Here is a 22,125-nt window from a genome sequence, read left to right as displayed (position 1 = left end):
TTTAGAAACGGAAACAAAATATATAAACTCATGAAAATACTATGTAAGTAAACAGCAAACATTTCTCTCAATGAGAAAGTGTACTTAATCAGGTGGCCTTTATGGAGTGATACTAAAAAAATATTTTAACATGCAGAAGTTGAATAAAAGTCCAAAATGTCATCTGTTTATTTAAAAAAAAAAAGAAATAGCAGCGTTGACTCGATGCCACGTTCAAGTTTTGTATAGTTTGGAGTGAGGCTACGGAACATGGAGTGGAGTTCATCACAAAAGCTTACAAAGATAAATACATGGAATGCGTGGACTTGTGTCAAGTTTGTAGCGCATTAGTCAGCCAAAACTTGGGCCGCCAGATCTTTGGGGGGGGCAGTGGGCATCGTCCGTGACGGCGGGCCGACTCGGTGTCAGCGGCTGTTTCTGGAGGGCGTCCCGCACCTCCCGCCGCACGCTCTCGGACCACGCCGGCAGCTCGGCGTGCAGCTTGCGGGCCGCCTCCATCAGCGCCTCTTGGCGGGCGTCCAGATCCGACAGGAGGTCCAGGTTGCGCCGGAGCCGGGCCAGCGCCGGGTCGGTGGCCGCCGGATCCGAGTCGGCGGCGAGGCGGCTCCGGTCCAACTGCGGCGAGGCCTGGCCCGACATGTAGGACTGGAACTCCTCCGGGGTGAGGTTGAGGGATTGGGCGTCCAGCTTCTCGATGAAGGCCGCCGCGCAGCACTGGACGCAAAAAAAAAAAAAAAAAAACAAGACAAAGACGCACGTTGAGGAGAATCTCACCTTTGGCCGCCATCTTTGGGGAGTGGGTTGCATCATCTTTGTGGCTATTCGGTTTAATAGTCCGATATGTCTGTGGCCTTTTTTTTTTTTTTTTTTCTTTTTACATCCTGTCCACCAACCAGGTTGGTGAAGTAGTAGCCGTCCTCGCCGGTCATCAGCCTGCTGGGGTTGCAGAAGCGCGTGATGTACTGGATGTTGGACTGCAGTCTGGGCGGGTTGGCCTTGAGCACGACGTAGATGAGCGCCGGCAGGAAGTCGTCGGCCGACGCCGGCTCGCGCTTGGTGCCGCCGATGGCGGCGAAGATGTGCTTGCTGCAGCGCGTCACGCACGCCAGCTTGTCGCGGGGAACCTTCTTCGAATCCATCTCGATGATGTCTGGAGCGGGTGGGGGGGTGGTTGGAGACTTTAGCGAGGGGGGAAGGTGTTCCAAAAAGGAAGGCGTTTTTTTTTTTTTTTTTTTTGCAGATACTGAAAATTGAGCTCTTTGATCTTTGAGACGACTTTTTTTTTGCAGATATTGAAAATTGAGCTCTTTGATCTTTGAGACGACTTTTTTTTTTGCAGATATTGAAAATTGAGCTCTTTGATCTGAGACGACTTTTTTTTTTTGCAGATATTTGAAATTGAGCTCTTTGATCTTTCAGACTCCTTTTTTTTTGTTGCAGATACTGAAAATTGAGCTCTTTGATCTTTGAGACGACTTTTTTTTTGCAGATACTGAAAATTGAGCTCTTTGATCTTTCAGACTTTTTTTTTGCAGATATTGAAAATTGAGGTCTTTGATCTTTCAGACGACTTTTTTTGCAGATATTGAAAATTGAGCTCTTTGATCTTTGAGACACTTTTTTTTGCAGATACTGAAAATTGAGCTCTTTGATCTTTCAGACGACTTTTTTTTTTTTGCAGATACTGAAAATTGAGCTCTTTGATCTTTCAGAAGACTTTTTTTGCCAGATATTGAAAATTGAGCTCTTTGATCTTTGAGACGACTTTTTTTGCCAGATATTTGAAAATTGAGCTCTTTGATCTTTCAGACGACTTTTTTTTTTGCAGATACTGAAAATTGAGCTCTTTGATCTTTCAGACTCCTTTTTTTTTTTTTTTTTTTTTTAAAGACCGATACCAGTACAAGTACCTTTTGAGTACTCTCCGATACCGAGTACTAGTACTCGCTTTCATTTTACACAATGATTAAAAAAAAAAAAAAAGGTGTCCAAAGACCTTTCTTTCTGGTGGAGATGGGATCGGCCATTTTGTCAATCTGCCGCAGTACAGCGGCCAACTACTATTCCGGCTCATTTGCGTAAACAAGGGGGGAGGAAGGGGGTGGGGCAATATATTGCAAAAGAAAGGGATGAAAAGCGGCCACGGGTACCCGTGATGGCTTGGACCACGCTCTCGGAGACTTCGGGGATCTCCTCGTCCACGGGCACGCAAAGCATCTGGATGTTGACCCAGTGGAGGGCTCTGCAAGGCCGAGCGCAAACCGGCGTCCAGTTGAGCCGCATAAACGTCGGCGAAGCACGCAAGACGGGCGACGCGCACCTGATGCGGTTCTGCATGGACAAGTCCTTCTTCTCGTCGTCGGTGCTTTCCGGGCAGAAGACGCTTTTGTACAGACGGGACATGATGTACTTTTCCACCTGGTCCATCACCTGCTCCACCGACTCGGACGAACCTGGGGGAACGCCACAATCCCGCCTCCCTCACTTTTTTTTTTTTTTAATGGATGAGAAGTGGTCCGGGACTCTCCCCACCTTTAAAGTGACTCGTCAAGCGGTCGGCCAAACCCTGATAGAAGTCCTGAACGCACTCCGACACTTCTTCTGCGTTCAGGTCCTGAAACCAAAGCGGTTGGTGCGTGACGGCATTATTTCCTGCGCGGAATGCGTTTGCAGCATGTCGGCCTCTGAGGAAGGACTTTTTTTTCCCCCCCCCGAAGCGATCACCTTCTTGCCGGACATGCCGAGCAGGAAGCTGCGACACTGCTTGTGGATCTCTCGGCCGGGCCGCTGCATGCTCTTCAGGAAGTCCGCAAAGTCCTTGGACGCCTGGTCTGAGTCGAAGCTGGCGTGGCGACTCGCGGACGGGCTGCTCGTCTTCACCTCCGGCGAGTCTGATGATGATGAGGTGAAAAAAAAAAATAATTGCGTTGGTTCGAGACTTTAAACTCCGATTTGTGGACCGAGCGTTGTGCCTTCTTGCAATCTTCTCGTCGTTGTTGCACTGCGTACTGAATTTGAACGTTCTCCTTACAATTGTACCTTTCTTGGAAGAGGTGCGCGACGAAGGGCTGAAGAACTTCTTGACGGTCGTGACCTTGCGCGTCTTCTCGTTGGTTTTCTTCTCCTCAAACTTGGAAAAGGGTCCCAGCGAGGACTGGGACGAAGGCGGAGGCGGCGTGGACTGGGCCTGGGCTGGAGCGCCATGACTGCTGGCGAAGGCGGCCGCTTCCTCCTCTCGCTGCAACCTGGCGAAATGACAAGAGCGTGATTTTCTCCGCTTTCGGACAACTGCTCCTCAAACAACACGCAGCCCCGAAAATGAACAGCTCACCTTGAATTAATAAAAGGTGAAGTTAAAAAAAAAACAATTAACTGGACCACACACACACCCACGCGCACGTATTACTTTTCGGCCAAGGCCCAGTCATCCTGGATCTGCTTCTGGCGCACCCGTTGGTACTCCTCCCTCCAGCACTTGGAGCACAGGCCTTGCCAGGCGGTGTTGCCGTAGTAACCGCATCCCTTCTTGCATAGCAGCTCCGATTGGTCCACGTGGATGCCGCGACGCTCCGTCTTCTGACTCATGCTGCGAAAAAGAAAATTATTATTATTATGGGGAATTTTTTTGTTGGGAGTTTTTTTCTTTTTTTGGAGAGGGGGGGGGTAACTTGAAATCCCACGAGCATGCAAATGAGGGGGAAACTGAATGCACAACCTGATCTGGAGTCAAACACGCTACCATAGCGCCACAGAGTCCTGTCATTTATTTGTCCAAGCACAATCCAGAAAAACCTCACAGCCATGCCACAAATTGCAAGAAATCCTGCATTAATGCCTCAAGATGATGGCAAAAGACTACTTTTGTCTCGGAAAAAAAACAATATATATATATATACAGTGTTGTATACACACGCGGGCACGAACGATGAACAACGTTAAAGCGGGGGAACTTTAGTTTCACATTTTTCTCCCAACAGATGCTGCCGTTAAGTGACAGGACGCCCCGTTGTTCACAGCGTTGCTATAATACGCTGTGATGTACTGAGCAGCATTCTTTCCCCAATGCCATTTTTGTATCTACAAGCATTATTATGGTTTAATTACACCGTTGGTGGCATGTCGCTAACGTTAGCCCCATGCAGCAGCTAAACCGTGTAGGACCACCATTAAGAGAACTGCATCGCGTGCGATTTAAACTCAAGTTACTTACTGCAAAAACGTCCATGTGAAGTGCTCACCTGTTTTGTTTTTTTTTGTTTTTTTTTTTTAACGCACAAATGTAGAAGACCTTCTTTTCTTTCAGCTACGATAGCGGGCAACTGTGCGACGAGTAGCTTTTTCGAGGTTCTTGTGGTATGGTCGCAAGTTTAAAGAATGGTCCAAAAAATAAAATCGCAGGCTCTTTTTAATGAGAAATATAGCAGGAGGCGCGCCATTGTACTGTACTTATTTTATTGGGTCCATCGGCTTTCAGACAAGGGGGCGGAGGGGGGAATTTGAGCGTGACGTCACCGGTCGCCGGAAAGCGTTAGGACCATGGTGTCACGTGATTGTCGGCATTTGTCGGGTGTCTTTTCGTTTGGATTTTTTTTTTCCTCTTCTGCGGTTTGACGAAAGAAATATGAATAATTCTACAGTACAGCCAGGATAAAGTCTCAACGTCAAGAAAACAACGCGTTAAAAAAAAATGCCGTGTACATTTCAATGTATTTTTTCTGTAACGTCGACGTTTATCGCTAATGATACCACGAATCTACAATTCTAAAATTACGAAGGATTTTCTTTTGAAAGAAAATACACTTTATTCCCATTTTCCTTAAAAAAAATCCCCAAGATGGCAGTCAGTACACGCATGCGCAGTACTAGAGACTACGAAAACGAAGCACTTGATCATTCGTTTGTGTGTTTTTAACCCAAAACTCTGGCGATAAGAAACTACAAGTATGAATTGGCAATTTTTTTAAAAAATGCTGAATTTTTCCAAGGAAAGTAATGCTTTCCACAGTTAGCGTTCTCCTTTCGAACAACATGGCAAGTCTGTGCATTATCTCTTAAAACAAAGCAAATCGTTACTGGTTGTGTGTTTTTCTGACCTTTTTACGTTTACAATATCAAAACTACACCATCGCTGCAATTCATTTTGTCGCAAGTTGGCTGTTTGCGTTGGTTTCAAAAGGGTTTTGTCTCCATAGTTAGCCTACACCCTGAGAAAGGCATCTTCCAATGTGCCTTGTGGCTAGCTGCGAGTGTGTGCCCATCACAGAGAAAAGGCAAAAGAGTGAGGGGGGAAAAACAGTATTCGGGCACTTCCCACCACTGTTTGCCGCTGGACTTGTGTGGCGTTCCAATGGCCGACTGGTTGAGCTGACGTCACTGACTGTAAGTAAACACACACAAGGTCAGTAATACCGTGGACTAAAACAAGCGTGTTATTACACACAGGCAGTCAGCCATGATCCTGCTGGAACCCGGTCTGTGTCTTCCCTCACAGGCGACCGTCCAGGAACTCTTTGCGGCGGCCCGTGACGCCAACATGGTCCCGAACATCTCCCTGGACCCGGTCCTCAACTCCTTCCTGTCTCTGGACTCGTCGGCCGCGCTGCAGCACCAGTACTCGTCGCTGCAGAGGAGCCTAAGCGAGGAGCAGCGGGCGGCGTTGGGCCTCCATCTTAACCGAGAGCTGGGAGGCGCCAGGGTCACGCACGGCGGCGTCGGTGTGGTCGCACTGGCTTTGTCATTGCTGTTGGACCACGTTGCCCAACAGGTCGTTTTTGTTGTATTATGACAAAGGTTTTTTTGTGAGATGACAACACGTTGCATAACTTTAAGGTCATTGTTTTGTAAGATTGTGACTTTCCTTTTCGGATGTAATGCTAATTCACACATTTTGTTTATTTGTCTATTTCTGTTGAGACTACTAAGCTGTATTTTTTATTCCTTTAATAGGTGAGGGGCAACAGTTCAGGACATCCTGGCCAATGGCCTCTGACAAAACCGCCCAAAAAGATTTTTGGCCTCGCAATCTCTTCGCGAATCGGCCGTATTGCGCACAACTACCTGCGCTCGATCCCGGGCCTGGCCAACGACCAGGACACGATGGCCGAGACCACGGAGATCTACGATACCTGTCTGAAACTGGAAATGCTGGACCATTACCAGAGGATGACCAAGAAGAAGAGGATGAGTTCAGTGTCCATGCAGCAGTGGTTGACTGGAGCCGCACTTCATCTCCATATGAGGATACACCAGGTCAGTCAACATTTTGGGAAAATGTATTTCCTGCCTTGTTTTATTTTATTTTATTTTTTTGCACTTTGCACCGGGGGGTCTCATATCGATTGCAATTTAGCTTTTTGTTTGCGCAGGTTCGTCTTCATTCTGTGCCAATTGGGTCAGTGGAGTCTCTTCGGTTGTCCTACAAGACGGCGTTAAACCGCCTGGTGCAAGGTTACACCATCTACCTCCACAGGAACATTTGGGAGAGTGCAGCATCTGCACCGCGGCGTGGCAGTAACGGTACCTGCTCCAGTGGGTGGCCCTTTAACGTCAGCCAGGCAGAGACGTTCAACGAGACGAGCCACGGCGGAGCTTGTAGAACCGATGAAGTGGCTTCCAAAAAGGGGCTCTTGGTCATTGAGCCGGGCAGAAATGTCAGTCACAACGTGCTGCATCACCCCTGCGAATCTCCGGCCATCCAGCGAGCTTTGGTGATGCGCATCATAAACGCGCAAGACCTGGAGCACAGCAGAAGCTTTTTCTTGCACTCCAAAAAAGTCTTCCAGCAACTGCTCGCACAGGAGGATGCTTTTGAGCTCAGTCCAATCTAGATGGGTTTGGAACTTTTTTTTTTTTTTTTAATATGTAATGTTTGGAAGATTGGCCACAGAGCCCAATCACAATATTTTTTTTTTGTGTCCATCGTACAGTTAATTCAACTTACATAGCACCCTTTTTGTAGCATTATATAATAAGATAAAAGAGGCAAAGATCGGCAACAAAGCAATAGTCCTTTAATAACAACGGCACATAACTGTTCAAAAAAGGTTCATCACAATTATATCGAGTAATAACTAAATATTGTACAACGCAAGTGTCATATGCAACAACAACAAAAAGAATCACTGCCCACTTACATTTTTGTGTGCTATACAAGTTAAGTCAATCCTTTATTACACACAAATATATATTTAAGCCGAATGTAAACGTTCATCAAACTCTGCATGATGTTACTGTGACTTACAATAGTACGAAATATACATTTTAGGAATAAAACTCGTTTTAGATGAACATTTGGGGCTGCTGCTCTACTGTATTTTTGTTCCGTTTGCTGTATCTTTTCGCTGAGACTGATGTTTTTTTTAATCGCATATGAATTTGAAATGTTACACTGTCCAACGTGCTTACTAATATTGAGAAAATTGAATGACAGGAACAATGAATCCCTTTTTTAATCAGCGTTTATCTGTGACGTGTGTTGTTTTGAAGATGTCAACGTGTAAAGGAGAAAATGAAGACAAAATACATCTCAAATAAGTATTATTCTGTACTTTTTAAAACCGCTTTTGTCAAGAATATAAAATGACATGATATTTTACTCGGTTCGGGGGAAAAAAAGGAACCGCTCTGCTCTAATTGCTTGATCGATACCCCGTCAGGTTCACTTTGAAATTGAACCCAAGCTCGCCGCGTGTGACTTGTGGACGTTCCTTGGCACAAGTCGTCAATTTGTCTCAAGGAGGAGGGCGAAGGTGTGTTTTATTTTGGAAAAACTTTTTCAACGTGTTCTGTTTATTTCCCGGCGTAGGTTTCGTTCTCCCAGAAGCAGATCGGCTTTGCCCCTGCTTTGGTTGTTTTGGGATCTGGGCAGATCGTCGACGACCGAAGTGGTAAGAAAGACGCGAGAGCGATTGAGTCAAACTGTGCGAGCTTGATTTTCTTGCCTGAATTTTGTACGACAACGTACCAGAACCCCAAACCCCCCACCACAGATTTCAGGTGCTTCTCTTGTGTTTTCGAGCGAGGCATTAGCCGCCCACAACACGTACAGGCTGTGGAGTTAGCTCAGTTTGGGTGTTAAATGCCAAAGCTAACGACTCCTAGCTAAACTGCCACATTTTCTAGTTTTCCTGACAATGCGGGCGAACACGTCATTTGGTTATTTGCGTCTCGTATCGACGCGCTTTTCAATCCGAGATGGGCGTGAGATCGATACTATTTCAGTTTTGTTTCATCGGAAATCGAGAGACGGTTGGCCTCTCATTATACATACTGTAATCTCGAGTCATTAGCCTCGTTAGTTCCATTCAACTCTGTCCATCACGTTGGTTACGAGTAGAACGAGAAGTGCATGAACTGGAGTAAATACAGTAATTCGCCTGGAGTAGCGCCCCCCCCCCCCAAATAATCTACATTTCGTAAAGGTGAGACGCGAATACACGGTCATTTTCAGTCCTTTTCAGTAAAAGCGGAATATTGGGAATAGAAACCGAAACGCAAAAACTTAGTTGATATGCCTTTAAAACGCGGTGAATTGAGCCATTTTTCAGATTTGCTAAATGTGGATTATTATTTTAAATCTTAACACGGTAGACACTTTCTTTTCAAATCCTAACAAAAAACAATCAGGCTTCCTTCCAAGGTCATCAGCAGGTTTGAAGCAGTCTAAGGAAAATTTATACAAGTAAAATGGCTTCCTATGGTTTTCTACAGGAGCTAACATTTTCAAAATAACTGAAAATGTTACATTGCAATTGAACACAGATGATTAAAGATGATCTTTTGTCGGCCATAACATTTAAGACAAACAAGAAAGCTTCTGCCGATATTCGTCAAAATGGCAAATATTCGCGCCAGTCATCGGCCAGGCCGATAATTTCTCCATCCCCGATGACACGGCAGTCATCCGGGATGGATTTTTTATTTTTTTAATGCAAGCATAGTTTCTGTAATTCATATTTGTTGTATTATAGGTAAATACTCAAAGGCGTGACATTTATTATTCATGCTCAAGTTGCTCACTGTAAACAGTCAAAACTTTGACTTTTATTCAGTTGCACTGTACATTAATTTTTCCTAAACGCCTTAAACCCGACCATGATGTTGTTACAGGTATGGCGGCCATTTCTGACTTGGATTCCGAGGACACGGACTGCGTTGGTGACTGGGTCAAAAACCGCACATTTTTTCAGTTTGTGCGCTGACGAGCATCAGGTCAATGTGTTTATTTGTTTGTTGAGGCTAATCCCTCTTATTGTTTCTTCAATTCTTTTTAGGTGCCAAAATTGCTTTCCCGTCATCTTCCCATCTCCATCAATGAAGGTAAATCTGAAAAAGGGCAAACGTATCGCAGCTGTGGATTTTGTCTTGTCCGTGCGGCGTGATATACTCAACACTTGGTCGTGAGGCGGCTGGGACGATATGTATTGTGCGTGCGTGTGTGTGTGTGTGTCTTCTTAGACTTTGACTCCTGGCTCAAAATCCCAGTCCATGTCAAAAAAGAGGCGGATATTCATATGAGATTTGCCAGCTTTTGGTCGCCCATCCTGCTGAAAGTTGATGCCATGAGCGTCCCCTTCCACTGGGCTACGCACATCGGCCTACTCAACGCACAGTAAGTCAGTTGATGACCAGCTTTCTTGACTCAAGTGTCAGCCTTTGTGAAAATAAAACGTCCACATTGAACACTTATTTGATTTTTAAACAAAACATAAAACATTTTGTACAATAAGAAAGGTGAAGCAAAAAAATTCTTCTTCTAATTTAATTTTTTTTCCTAGCAAGTCATAATGTTCCCGTTGAGCTATTCGTAGAACACACTGGCGGGTGACTCATGTTGACCTTGGGACTAACTAGTACACGCTGGCACCTGCGCACGTATAAGATAAGGTCATCTTTATTTGTCTCACCGTGGAGAAATTCCCAATTGACGGCAGCAAGATTGTGAAATGGACAAAAAGTATATAAAATAAATATAAATTTTAAATAGAGGCATATTAAAAATGGGTGAGTGGGGTTTAGGAATCATTATTATTGAAGGGCGGCCCGGTAGTCCAGTGGTTAGCACGTCGGCTTCACAGTGCAGGGGTCCTGGGTTCGATTCCACCTCCGGCCTCCCTGTGTGGAGTTTGCATGTTCTCCCCGGGCCTGCGTGGGTTTTCTCTGGGTGCTCCGGTTTCCTCCCACATTCCAAAAACATGCGTGGCAGGCTGATTGAACACTCTAAATTGTCCCTAGGTGTGAGTGTGAGTGCGAATGGTTGTTCGTCTCTGTGTGCCCTGCGATTGGCTGGCGACCGATTCAGGGTGTCCCCCGCCTACTGCCTGAAGACAGCTGGGATAGGCTCAAGCACCCCCCGCGACCCTAGTGAGGATCAAGCGGCTCGGAAGATGAATGAATGAATGAATGAATATTATTATTGAATTTTGTAAAATGGTACCATGCCAAGGTGCCCGTGTAACTGTGTGTGTGTGTGTGTGCGTGTGTGTGTGTGTTTCTCCCTCGTGAAGTGACCCTACCTTTGTGAGTCTGGAGACTCTACGCAAGATCGACACCATAGAGGCGGTTCTGAGAGCTCTGGAGGCTGCAGCTGTAAGTCCAATCTTTTTGATGTCTCAGATGGTGTCCTGTTATTGAAATTTTATTTCCCCCCCCCCCCCCCCCCAAAAAAAAATGGTATATCATTCGGTCCCTAGTTATGACTCTGAATGTGGCGTTGACCTTCTTGAGCTGCGGACTGATTGTGTTGCATTGGCCAGGCCCTCGGAAAAGATAAGAATGGCGTCTCTCTCAAGCGGGGATTTATCTTTTGCGTTCTTGTTTTTCAGTATTTGCCGGACCAATTGGCTCGTCTCACCTCGATCCATAACAGCTTTTACGAGGTAAGTCTGAGGCCGCGCGTGTGTTGTTGCCACTCGATAATCCGCGCGCATCTTCGGGCATCGCTGAACATCCAAGTTGTTTGTCCATCGTTCCACTTGCGAGAGCTTCCGCTGTTGCGGCAGAGCCTTTCTGAACGCTTCTGTGTGCACTCAGCAATCGCCGGAGGCTCTCGAAGACGCGGTGGAGTGGCTGGAGCAGTCGGGAAAGCCCGACATGCGCTCCCGTGTCCAGGCCTTGGCCCACCAGCACCTTCGCCACACCGCTCTGGGCTTCATCTTCCACCAATGTAAGCCGGCTACGCTAAACGCTATTCGCTCTCTGCGTCGGTGTCAAAATCTCTCGTCTTTCCGCATATTGCCGTATTTCCGTCGTCCGGTTTCAACAAACGCGCTCTTTGTCTCTTTTCAGACGTGTTTTATATTCATATGATGGGGGTGAGCGTGCGTGAGACGATGATGGAGTTGAACCCGATGCCCCATGAGGACGCTCAAGCGGTAAGACTTGATGGCAGGTTGCAGATGCAGAGAATTACTTACGCCCGCGTGTGCTTTGCTTCACCTTTTGGAGCCGCGGAATCAACATTTGCTCTGCAGAGTCACGATTGTTCTTGGCGGATGCAGCACTTTTCCGCAGATTCCTGAAAGGAAGACTTCATTTCAAAAATTTATTTTAGTTTGTCGGCCGCTTGTATCCCGGATACAATGAGTTTTCTCCGCAGGGTGTCCGGGCTCTCCCTTAGAGATAAGGTGAGAAGCTCAGTCATCCGGGAGGGGCTCAGAGTCTAGCCGCTTCTCCTCCACATCGAGAGGAGCCAGATGAGGTGGCTTGGGCATCTGATTCGGATGCCTCCTGAGCGCCTCCCCGGTGAGGTGTTCCGGTCATGTCCCACCGGGAGGAGACCCCGAGGAAGACCCAGGACACGCTGGAGAGACTATGTCACCCAGCTTGCCTGGGAACGACTCGGGATCCCCCGGGGAGAGCTGGAAGAAGTAGCTAGGGAGAGGGAAGTCTGGGCTTCCCTGCTAAAGCTGTTGCCCCCGCGACCCGGCCCCGGATAAGCGGTAGAAGATGGATGGATGGATAGTTGTTCGTTTTTTTTTTTTTTTCTCGCCTGCGCTGAGTTAAATGTCGCCGTTTTGCCCAAATCTTTCCTGTCCAATTCCAGTGAGTTGACTTTCCGATGCTTTACCAGCGCACCGATTGTGACGTGCTTTTCATCCAGGCAAGTGAATACCACAAGAAAGTCGGGAACGACCTCTTTCAGGAGGAGAAATACCAAGGAGCGGCGTTTGAATATACCATAGCCGTCAGATTCAAGTATGTTTTCTCAGCCTCCTTCCGCCCACACAAGGCTGCGTGACTCTAAATACCCCCCCCCCCCCCCCCCGTGCCCCCACAGCCCTGGAAATCACATCGCCTTCAGCAATCGGGCACTTTGTCACACCCGCCGTCAGAACTACCTGTAAGTACACGTCTCATCCTTCTCCTCTCAACATTGGGGTGAACGTGGCGACATTTTATTCCGGCAATTGGTGTTGATTTTCACACCGGCACAAATTCCACTCGGAGCGAGCGCAGTCGTTTCCGTACGTGGTCTTTCCAGCGAGTCGCCTCTTCGTTCGGCCCGTCCCGAGCTCGCTGCGGAAGTTGCGTTTCAAGACCCGGCGGGGAAAGGCAAAGCCTGTCTGTGAAATTTGGAATGAACGAGTAGCGAGAACACGGCAGCAGACCGCACGCAATCGAAGCCACAGGGTGTCAAAGTCGAGGCCCGGGGGCCACATCTGGCCCGCCGCCTCATTGTATGTTGCCCCGCGAAAGCAAATCAAGCATGTCAAGTTCCATGATGCAACATTTCAAATTGCCATATGTAGTCCACAATAAAACTCCGATATTCTTGATTTCTGTTTGTAAAAGGAGTTCTTCATCAAGTTGTTGCGCGCCGTGCATGCAATATGCGGAGGTGACCTTAAAATGTGACCCCCTAACCTATCGTTATTTGATGATGATGTTTAAAAAAAAATTATTTTTTTTTTTACAGTGACGCTGCTGTGGATGCAAAGCGGGCCACTCTGATAGAACCATCCTACACCAAGGTCCGTTTGTCCTCCCCCAGCATATGCTTCATGCATGTTGGTTTTGAATCTCACTCTCGACAGTAGCAGGCCTACGGCCGCGTCATGTTGCACACGCTTCGATTCCCAGGGCCACTATCGCTACTGCGAGGCTTTGTTCCTGTTGGGTGAAGTCCAGTGGGCCGCCAGGGCCAACAAAGAGGCGCGGTTTCTGTGCGCCAAAGACCGGGCGGGAATCAAAGACCTGGAGCAGCAAAATCTGAAGTTTGTGAGCAAAAACCCAAAAGGCGGCGGCAAAGGCAAGAAAGGTGCGCTTGTCTGACGGAGTGATTATTCACAAGCGCGTCTTCCCAAACTCATCCTTTCGTTTCGCCTTTCAGCAAAACAAAGAGCAGCCGAAACCATTAAGAAAACTCCAAATTCAACGTAAGAGCATGTTGACCTAAACTCGAGATTTTTTTTTTTTATTAAATAAACGTGTGCATAGCTCTAAAAACACGTGACAATGGCGAGGCACTTTTACTCGCCCTTTTTTTTTTTCCCCTTCCAGTAAACCAGAGGACACCAACAATCCGACCGTTGTCGAGACGCAGCGGCCGTCAAGAGAAAGCGACGGCAATGGCAGGAGTAATAATCATCGTATTAATGTTGGCAACGGGGTGTGCAAGGTATGCAAACGGCCACTGACGCGCCCATTCGGTGCGCAAGCTTCTTTGTGTTGAGCTGTGCAGGGAAAAACTTACTGTGGATTTTCTTTCTCTTCTTGTAGGTGAACAAGCAGAAGCGAGCAGGTGTGTCTCACTTTCGTCATCTGGAGTCGACATTTCCTTTGTTTTGTGTTTGTCCGTTTCTAGGGTTGGGACGCTTATTTTTCCCATGCGTCATAACATTTGTCGAATGATTTACGACCGTGACTCGAACAACAGGGAAATGAACAAGCAATACACATATCCACAACTGCAAGGATCATTTGAAATATGACATATCAGTCAATATAAACACCGAGTGATGTCTCGTGGAGTGCTACTGCCCTCTAGTGTCTAAATGCTATTACTCATTTAGTGAATGCTATTACTCATTTAGCCACTAGAGGGAAGCAGTACTCTATGAAACATCACTCACCAGTCTACGAGACCTCAGTCAATGCAACACGTGTTCCATTGCGCCCAACCTGCGGGCCAGACGGCACTGATTTTATGACAGGGGCCGAGGGCCGGATGAAATTCGACCGCGGGCCGGATTTGGCCCCCGGGCCGGACTTTGGACATGCCTGATCTAAGCGGAGATCCGTCTTAAACGCGCACGCCTCCGATTGACTCGCGTTTGTGTCCGCAGAAGCCGAGGACGGGACGGCCGGCGCCAAAGAGTCGCCCAAAACTTCAAAGAAGAAATCCACGGCCAGTAAGGACGTAAGGAAGTTTGCTTGTTCTCGAGCGCGACTTGGAATCAAAAGTTCGGACTTGTCAGTGCAGTACTCGGCGTCTACGTGTTTTTTTTTTTCGGTTTAGAACTGGGACATCTCCCTCGACCGAAGCCAATCCCCCCGATTTTTGAGTGACGCGTTGAAGACGGCCCACACTTCCCTGCTCAAACAGTGCTATTACAACGCCGACACCTTCTTCAGACAGGCGGCAAGCCTGGCCGACTCCTTTACGTCGGACCAAAAGAAGGCACTTCTGCGCCGCCGCTGACATTTAATTCTACAATTCCTTTGAATCATTTGTAAAATGTGTTTTGTTTTTTTTTTTGGTTGTAAATCACCAGATCATCGGGTTCTCTTCGCTGGATATGCAGCTGGTGCTTTACGGCCGCGTGTCCGCCCTGACGGAAATTGGCAAGCCTCAGGTGACGTACAACGCAGAGTCATCAGTAACGGTGATCCCTGAATACGGCCCCCCGGGCCCCTCCGCATTTTGCCCTCGGCCCCCACCTGGACAATACCAGAAATGCATTCTCATCCCCCCCCCCCCCCCCCCCAGTCTGACCACATGATCGAGACTCGTACATGCATAGAATGTAACATTCCACCCTTCTGCAGTCTGTGCCCCATCTGACCGCCCCCCCCCCCCCCCAAAAAAAGAATCCTGGACACACCCCTGTCAAAGCGGAATGAGGTCACAGAAAAAAAATGGTTATCATTTATTGACGCTACAAGTGTGTGTCAAACGTGAGGCTGATGACCTGAAGTGACCTTGATGATTGTTTTGTCGTTCTTTTGCCAATGCGCATCTTCTTTTTACGCTTCCACATGTGTTCATTCATTTGTTTTATTTTTTATTTTTTGGTCTCTGCGCAACAGGAGTTTGCCGAAGCACGAAAACTCCTGGAGGAGATCAAATCATACAAGGAGAGGGGTTTTGGCTGTCTGCTTTCCTACGCCCGCGGGAGGATTTACCTGAAAGAGAAAAAGTACAGTCGCCGTCGGCGCAACGGGTCTACGTCGGTCTGGGCGCGGCGAGCGTTTCAACTCCAGTCGACGCTCCCGTTTAGGTTTGCGGCGGCGCTGGAACAGTTTGAAGATGCCCTGCAGATGGTGAGGAATCGGATCACGATGGGGAAACTCACCTGGCCGCAGACCACAGATATTGTTCGAGAAACCGATCCGGACCTTTTTCAAGTAAGATTACAGCAAAGTGTCGCTCTGGTGACAATTTTGGAGGGATTCCGCCACTTCACATCATCTTTTTTTTTTTTTTTTAGGAAATTCTGGAGGATTCCATATACACGTGCAAATTCCCTCCTCCACCCGATGGCACCTGTCGATACGAGGACTGCCTCGCCCCATCCAAAAATATCTACATCACCGACCCGGACTTTAAAGTAAGTCGACGTCAATACGAAGCCGCGGCTTCTGGAGCGGGAATAAATTGCGCCCCCTCCACCCGCAGGGCTTTGTGGAGTTCAAGTGCAGCCAGAAGTGCCTGATTGAATACCACAGCGCCTGCTGGAAAGCCTTCAAGCCGCCGTCCTTTGACAAGTGCGAAAAGGTAACATCCCGGCACCTTTTTGCCCCCCGGAGGACATTTTCCCTGAAGGTATCCATCTACTTTCTTTTTTTTTTTTTTTTTTTTCTGCGCGGCGCGTAGCCGTGTCCGACTCCCGACTGCTCGGGTATCATCGATTCCATTAAAGTTATTGACGCAACGGGCCTGATAAAACGCGTGCAGGCCGCCAACGCGAGGGCGGAGAGCCCGAAGAAAGTCAAAGGAGAAGCGAAGGAGAAGCCTCCTTCGTGGTGAGCCTACTCGGCTCTCATCGAGTCACCTTTTGACGTTGAATGCAAAAGACGAACGGAAAAGCTTGCGTTTGCAAACCAGGGTGAAGAAATTGAAGGAGAAGAACCACGGGAAAAAAGAGGAGAATACCAAGACTGAGCAGACCGCGCAAAACGAGGCCAGCGTCAGTGATCGGTTTCCGCTGCCCAAAACCGTCACCGCGGCGCAGACGCAACAGAAGGGTACCATCGCGCATCGCGGCCTCGCTTTTTTTTTTACAATCAACACTCGCCAAGAAAATGAAAATGCCAAGAGACCGCTCAAGTATGGACTTTTGAATCGCATCTCATAAAAGCGGTTTCTTCCCTTCCAGCCTGGTTGCTGTACCAAGATCGAGTCCTGGTGCAGGTCAGTCAGATGATGCAGCTGCTGCGGCAGGAAAAGGCTCTGGCCGCGTCGGACGTGAGCCGCTGCCTGAAGCCCTGGCTGGAGCTGGACTCGGCGCGGGGCAACCGGCTGGCCGCCAAGATGCTGGACTGGAAGCGGGAGCGCCTGCAGACGCTGGATCAGGCCGTGGAGCTGCTGCTCCAGAGGAGGAATCGCGTTTGGGCGCGCGCCTTGGTCCAGATGCTTTCAAACACTTTGAATATTAACGCCGACCTCGGCCGCTGGGCGGGGCGGCTGGACGATGCAGGTCAGAACGCTTTGGTCACCGGCTGATGTGAAAATGCTCTTTTGGTCACGGAAGCAAGTGTATTTTATATTTAAAAGAAAGAAGGAAAGAAAGAAAACTGGGATTCAAAGGCTGTTTTTGTCCTGTCTTGAAGATCTAAAGGCGGCCAAGTCGTTCGTCGAACGCAATGCAGACCGCCTGGATGAACTGGACCTAAGCCCGCTGTTGACCTTTGCCCCTTTGAAAGAGATTATTTCTGACCACGACCCCCCTGGCGCCAACTTGACTTCGAGCGACTTGACTCAATATGTCAAACGGGCTCCGCCGCACCAAATGAGACTTTTTATCTGGACTCTCGAGGAGCATAAAGATGTTTACATCTCGTTAAATAATGTACTTGATGAATATTTTGTTAATATGATTGGTACGTATTTCCGCCTCACGCTTTTCTTCATGATTTTCTTTTTTTTTTTTTTCCTTTTGCCCCAATCGTCATCACGACGTGACCTTCAACTCCCTTGTTTTTGTTTTTCTCTCCCTCAGACGGACACTGTTCTGTTCTAAAGAAATCCGGTAATCAAAATGTAAGCGACGCGGGAGCCGTTCCTTTTCGTCACCCGCGTGTCGCCGGTGACCAAACAGTTTTTGCCGCGTCGAGTAACACGCTTTGCCTCTTTCAGAGTTTTCCTGCGGGCGGTAAGAGCCGAGGACGAAGAAAAAAAAAAGAGCCGCAGGTTAGTCCTTTAGTCTTGTGTGTGTGGTTGGAAAGATTTTTCAAACTCCTCGACATTTGTCACTCCAAACTGCTCTTCTTTAGGTTCTTCCATTTTTTTGCGGGTGGGAAAATGACGCGGCGGATGAGCGGGACCAAGAAAATCCGATGTAAGCGGCATGGCCGGCCGGCGCCGTCCGGTCGGGGATGGCATAATCGCTTCCCTAACGAAGCCCGTCGTTTTCGTCCGCAGATATTTCCCCGACCCCAACGAGCCCTTTAGCATTCCCCAACACCTTCGAGAGCCGATCGCCCAGTTTGAGGAACAGTATTACGGCACGGGACGCGCCAGGGAGTCTCGACGGATTCTGGACAACAATCCGGATCTCAGCGTGGAAAATTTGTATGAGTGAGTACAAGTCTCAGGTGGTCAACGGCCATTTTTCAAAATTCATCTTGAAATTTCTTTCAAGCGTGCGGGTCCAGAGTTGTGCAACAAACGGCGAAAATCCGTGACTAATTGAGGTCAGGGATGCACCGATCGCAATTTTCTGGCCGATCACCGATCCTCAAAAAGCCAAACCTGCGCCGTCCGACTTTTGCGGTCCCCGATTCTATTTATTTATCCGTCACAAGCAGCGCACACTGTCAATTTTCAATTCTGCTTTATTGCAAAGCATTGAGCGATACGTGTGAAGCGGTACAAACCAAGTACCTACAGTAGTTCTCTCCAATCAAAACGAAAACTTTTTCAGACCTCCGATGTGTTTTGCGAAACCGCGAATATGTGCCGGTTCACCGTACGAGCAATTCAAAGCCCAACTCATAAGGTTCCCCCCCCCCCCCCCCCCTTGTAGCTATTTTGCGCAGGTTCTGGAAGAACACGGCCCCCTGCCGGCCGACGACCCGCTGCTGCGAGGCGAAATCCAAAACTTCCCGCCCGTGGCTCGGGCCAAGATCCAACAGGCGGGCGGCTTGGAGCGCTTCCTGCTGCAATGCCTTCGCTTCAGCAACATCGGCGGCCGCGTGGCTCTGGCCAAGTGGACCCGCTCGGACCGCCCGCAGCCTCCGCGCGTATTTTCATCCGGCTCAAATCTTCGTAACGCCAATCCTTACGTAACTTTCCATATGGACGAACTCCTCCCACCGACCGGCAAAGACCCCGTCAATCACCCGGGCCGCGGCAAGCTTTCACTCAACCCCTTTCCATCCCTTGATCTTTCTGCTGGCCAGGTGGACGAGGCCTCCGAAACGTATTCCGATACAAGCGATTTAAGTTTAACAGCGGCCGACGCCATTTTGAAGAAACACGCAGAAGTGCAGGTAAGACGCCAGCACTCTCGTGGATGAACTTCTACCAATCGACCATTGTATGATATTCAGTGGACTACGGAAGCACGTAACGCACACAACACTCTGCGCTTTGTTTTCCGTCCTCCCTCAGACATATCGAGCAGTCAAGGACTGCGTCGCGGTGAACACGGAACCTTTGCAGCCTTACGAGAGCCTCCAGGTCGGTTCTTGTGTCCGAGTTTTACTCTCCAGATGCCGAACTGCACGTTTGTTCAACAAGCAATCGTCTTCCAGGGTGATATCAACAAAAAGGTCAAGCGGATTCAAGAAATGGGGGAGCAGATAAGCAAAATGGCCCAAGACCGCGAGTTGGTGGATCAGAAGCACCGGATGACTTTGGCGTCCTTGGAGAAAGACATCCAGGAGATCAGTACAAACATAAAAGTGAGCTCCAGGACGCAGTATGGAACCGGCAGATCTGGCTCATGTCTCAAATACCGCCACGTTGTCCTCCCCCCCCTGTCAAGATTACGGACAAAGAGATGAGCCTGTTCCAGCAGAAGCTTGAAGAGGAGGTGAAGAGGGACCAGAAGGAGAAGAAAGCCAACCAGGAGGTGCTGAAGGCCCTCAAGATTGAGACGGAAAAGCTGGTGGAGGAAAGGGCCAGGTTCGTATGCAAATCCACGCAAACCTCCCATCTCGACCAAGCCCGAGGGCCGCAAATCGCCCCCAGGGCCATAGTTTGGACTTCCACGATCTAAACGGCGTTCCTCTTTGATCATGTGCAGCTATGACGAGAAGTTGAGCAGGTTCTTGGACCTGAGGTACGTCTCGTTCAAGCGCCGTACGACCAATGAGAAGTCTTGAACGGGATGCAAATAAGAAAAGAAAAATCCATCTTAAAGCAATCAGTCAGCAGCCGAGAAGATGAGTCTGGAGGATGAGATCAAGCGCTGCAGAAACTCCATCGCCGCCGCGCACAGAAGGTGCCGCAGCGCCCAAGTAAGCCGTTTTGAACTCCTTTTGTAACTTTGCGCAGTTTGAGAGCACCAGCCGGCAACCTCTCATCTTTGGAGTCGAGAAAGAAAACAAAAAGGTCATCCTGATTTTTTTATTTTTTTTGCTCCACCAGTTGTCCATGTTGGAGAGCAGTCGCGATCGGCGCCTGTACGGCCTGCGCGCTCGGTTGGCTGACGCCAAGACTCTGCAGCTCAAGCTGGACAAATACGCGCAACAGTAAGTGAAAAGGAGCAGCAGCAAAGACTTGAAATGTATGACGAGGGCTGTTTTAGGCTTAACTTGGAAGTGCTTCTGGACCCTTCACTGGCAGATATCCCTCCCTGGAAGCCAGCAGACAAAACATGGGAGGCAAAGTCCAAGAGCTGGAGCAGAAAATTGCTGCTTTGGAGGTATGCCAATGGCTCAAATGCTCAACGGAAGGTCAAATATTGCGCTGCCGTTTGTAGTGTACGAAGCCCCGTTACCTTCCCCAAAAAGTCACAAATCCAAGAGAACTTGGTCCTCACTGACACTTAAATGTACCCTCAGATACAGTACAAGGAGCAGGTGGAGCAAGTCAAACGTGGCCGAGAGGTCAAAGAGCTGCTTGGGAGTCACCAGGCCGATCTTCAAGTTTCTCTGGTAAGACGACCAACGAGAACGTTTGATGAGCACTTGGAGGATTTCCAGCTTGGAAATGGTCTCGACTCCGCCCTCTTCTGTAAAACGTTGCAGCTGTCTTCCGATGTGGCCACGTTGAGCGTCGTTCTCCCGCCTCCGCCGCAGTCGAGCGCAGCTGCCGCGCAGGCCGCGGCCGCGGCGACTTCGAACGTAGCCGGACCCGCGCAGGCCGCTGGAAACACCGTGCTCGACAAGGCCGTGGAGAGCCTCGGCACCATCTTCCCCGAATACAGCAGGTGAAAACAAAATGGTGGCCAGAATCATTGGTGCGATGCTAATTGGGGAACAGAACAAAATAAAATACGAACATCGGCAGTAACATTTTCCATTTGTCGTTTCGTGTATGAATAAAATCACACCGGCCGGCCCAATTTTATTTTTTTTTTCCTCCCCCAAGGTCGGACTTGATGACGTTTTTTAAGGATCTGCGGTCATCCAATGGTGGCAGTCTGAGCAAGATGAGCTTGCAGGACGTGCTGAGTGCAGCGAGCCAGCTGATCCTGGACCAGAAGGTCGAGCATATCAAAGTCGAGCTTTCGTGCCTCGATTTCATCACATTGACAATAGTCGTGTCCTCTCAGGAGGCGATCGCGTCCGGGGCTGCGGCTGCGGCCGCGCCACCTCCGGGAGAGCCCTCTTCCATCTGGCAAAAGTCACGGCACCAAACGCCGTTCGGCACCGATGCGGTAAGATCAAATATTTCACGTGTGAATGACTCAAGTTTGCCTCGACGTCTTATGGCGCTGTAAGTGTGTGATTGCAGCTGAACTTGGAGGACCCTTGCGCCATCTGTCATGAAGAAATGAGTCCACCCCACTGCTTGGTTTTGGAGTGCAGACACGCCTTCCATGAGAAAGTGAGTCGGACTGAGCCGCGTGTTTTGTGTTAGCGCGGAGCGTAAAAACGCCATTTGAGGTCGGCGTATCGCTCTGAACACGCGTTGCGGTGTTTGTGTTCAGTGCATCGCATCGTGGCTGAAGGATAGTAACACGTGTCCCAACTGCCGGAAGCAAACCCTGTTCAAAGACTTCCCCGTGCTACCCGGTAGGAGGCGCCAGGCCCCGTGATGTCCTCTCTCATTTTAATTTGCCCTTTTTATGTAGACGTTCTTAGCTATGACTGATAAAAGTCAAGTTGATGTTTTCCTGGCAGTCATGACACTTCAAAGCTGAACTAATTGAGGGGGAGGCCAACTGTTTTTTTCCCCCCCCATGGCCTTAAAAACACCCATCACAAAATCACTGGAAATCAATAAACAAACGCTTGAAAGTGTTTGAAAAGTTTATCCCAATCAACTGCGCCGACGCTTGTGGGGCCGGCGGGATACTCGATGTCATCGTTTGCCTTTGTTGGGACTGTCGCCACTACCAACATGGCCGCCACTACCAACATGGTCGCCACTACCAACATGGCCGCCACGGAGGCACCGCCGTGGGCCCGCGTCAGTGACTACTTGTCGCTCATCTCCATTGGTTGCGCCACAGCGCCGTCTACTGGCGCTCAGGTTATCGACAGGAGAAGCTTGGTCATACAGCTCGTTTCCTTAGAGGTACACGACAGCAATTGCAGATAGTAAAACATCTGTCCAGTTTTCACTCCCAC

At 48.8% G+C, this 22,125-nt stretch overlaps 3 protein-coding genes across 3 annotated transcripts; 2 read left to right on the top strand and 1 right to left on the bottom strand.

Moving 5' to 3' along the window:
- Positions 1-142: 142 nt before the first annotated feature.
- Positions 143-3,620, bottom strand: LOC127587999 (rab5 GDP/GTP exchange factor-like). The gene is made up of 8 exons (XM_052046484.1): positions 3,407-3,620; positions 3,040-3,245; positions 2,725-2,891; positions 2,533-2,614; positions 2,321-2,453; positions 2,151-2,242; positions 894-1,150; positions 143-714 (listed from the first exon to the last, which is right to left on the bottom strand). Exons 1-8 carry the CDS (start codon positions 3,583-3,585, stop codon positions 331-333), a joined length of 1,500 nt encoding a protein of 499 aa, XP_051902444.1. The 5' UTR covers positions 3,586-3,620; the 3' UTR covers positions 143-330.
- Positions 3,621-4,533: 913 nt separating this feature from the next.
- LOC127587888 (uncharacterized) lies at positions 4,534-7,287 on the top strand. Its single transcript, XM_052046359.1, has 4 exons — positions 4,534-5,398; positions 5,492-5,764; positions 5,947-6,249; positions 6,366-7,287. The coding sequence occupies exons 2-4, from the start codon at positions 5,534-5,536 to the stop codon at positions 6,825-6,827; spliced, it is 996 nt and encodes a 331-aa protein (XP_051902319.1). The 5' UTR covers positions 4,534-5,398; positions 5,492-5,533; the 3' UTR covers positions 6,828-7,287.
- Positions 7,288-7,734: 447 nt separating this feature from the next.
- On the top strand, positions 7,735-21,814 carry LOC127588827 (E3 ubiquitin-protein ligase TTC3-like). The gene is made up of 45 exons (XM_052047692.1): positions 7,735-7,752; positions 7,826-7,886; positions 9,109-9,191; positions 9,273-9,318; positions 9,457-9,610; positions 10,506-10,587; positions 10,824-10,877; positions 11,032-11,164; positions 11,287-11,372; positions 12,101-12,195; positions 12,278-12,340; positions 12,917-12,971; positions 13,081-13,258; positions 13,331-13,376; positions 13,501-13,618; positions 13,720-13,741; positions 14,286-14,359; positions 14,459-14,636; positions 14,689-14,795; positions 15,250-15,359; positions 15,441-15,567; positions 15,651-15,770; positions 15,839-15,937; positions 16,037-16,185; positions 16,268-16,407; positions 16,539-16,859; positions 16,993-17,262; positions 17,382-17,422; positions 17,519-17,572; positions 17,656-17,720; positions 17,804-17,959; positions 18,408-18,873; positions 18,995-19,063; positions 19,138-19,287; positions 19,371-19,550; positions 19,585-19,667; positions 19,749-19,845; positions 19,976-20,079; positions 20,174-20,252; positions 20,392-20,484; positions 20,578-20,759; positions 20,921-21,035; positions 21,105-21,209; positions 21,287-21,379; positions 21,483-21,814. Exons 3-45 carry the CDS (start codon positions 9,111-9,113, stop codon positions 21,588-21,590), a joined length of 5,148 nt encoding a protein of 1,715 aa, XP_051903652.1. The 5' UTR covers positions 7,735-7,752; positions 7,826-7,886; positions 9,109-9,110; the 3' UTR covers positions 21,591-21,814.
- Positions 21,815-22,125: the final 311 nt, after the last annotated feature.

The sequence above is a fragment of the Hippocampus zosterae genome, chromosome 16 (genome assembly GCF_025434085.1).
Source record: "Hippocampus zosterae strain Florida chromosome 16, ASM2543408v3, whole genome shotgun sequence".
NCBI classification, from domain to species: domain Eukaryota; kingdom Metazoa; phylum Chordata; class Actinopteri; order Syngnathiformes; family Syngnathidae; genus Hippocampus; species Hippocampus zosterae.
This window is presented reverse-complemented; position numbering and strand designations above follow the sequence as displayed.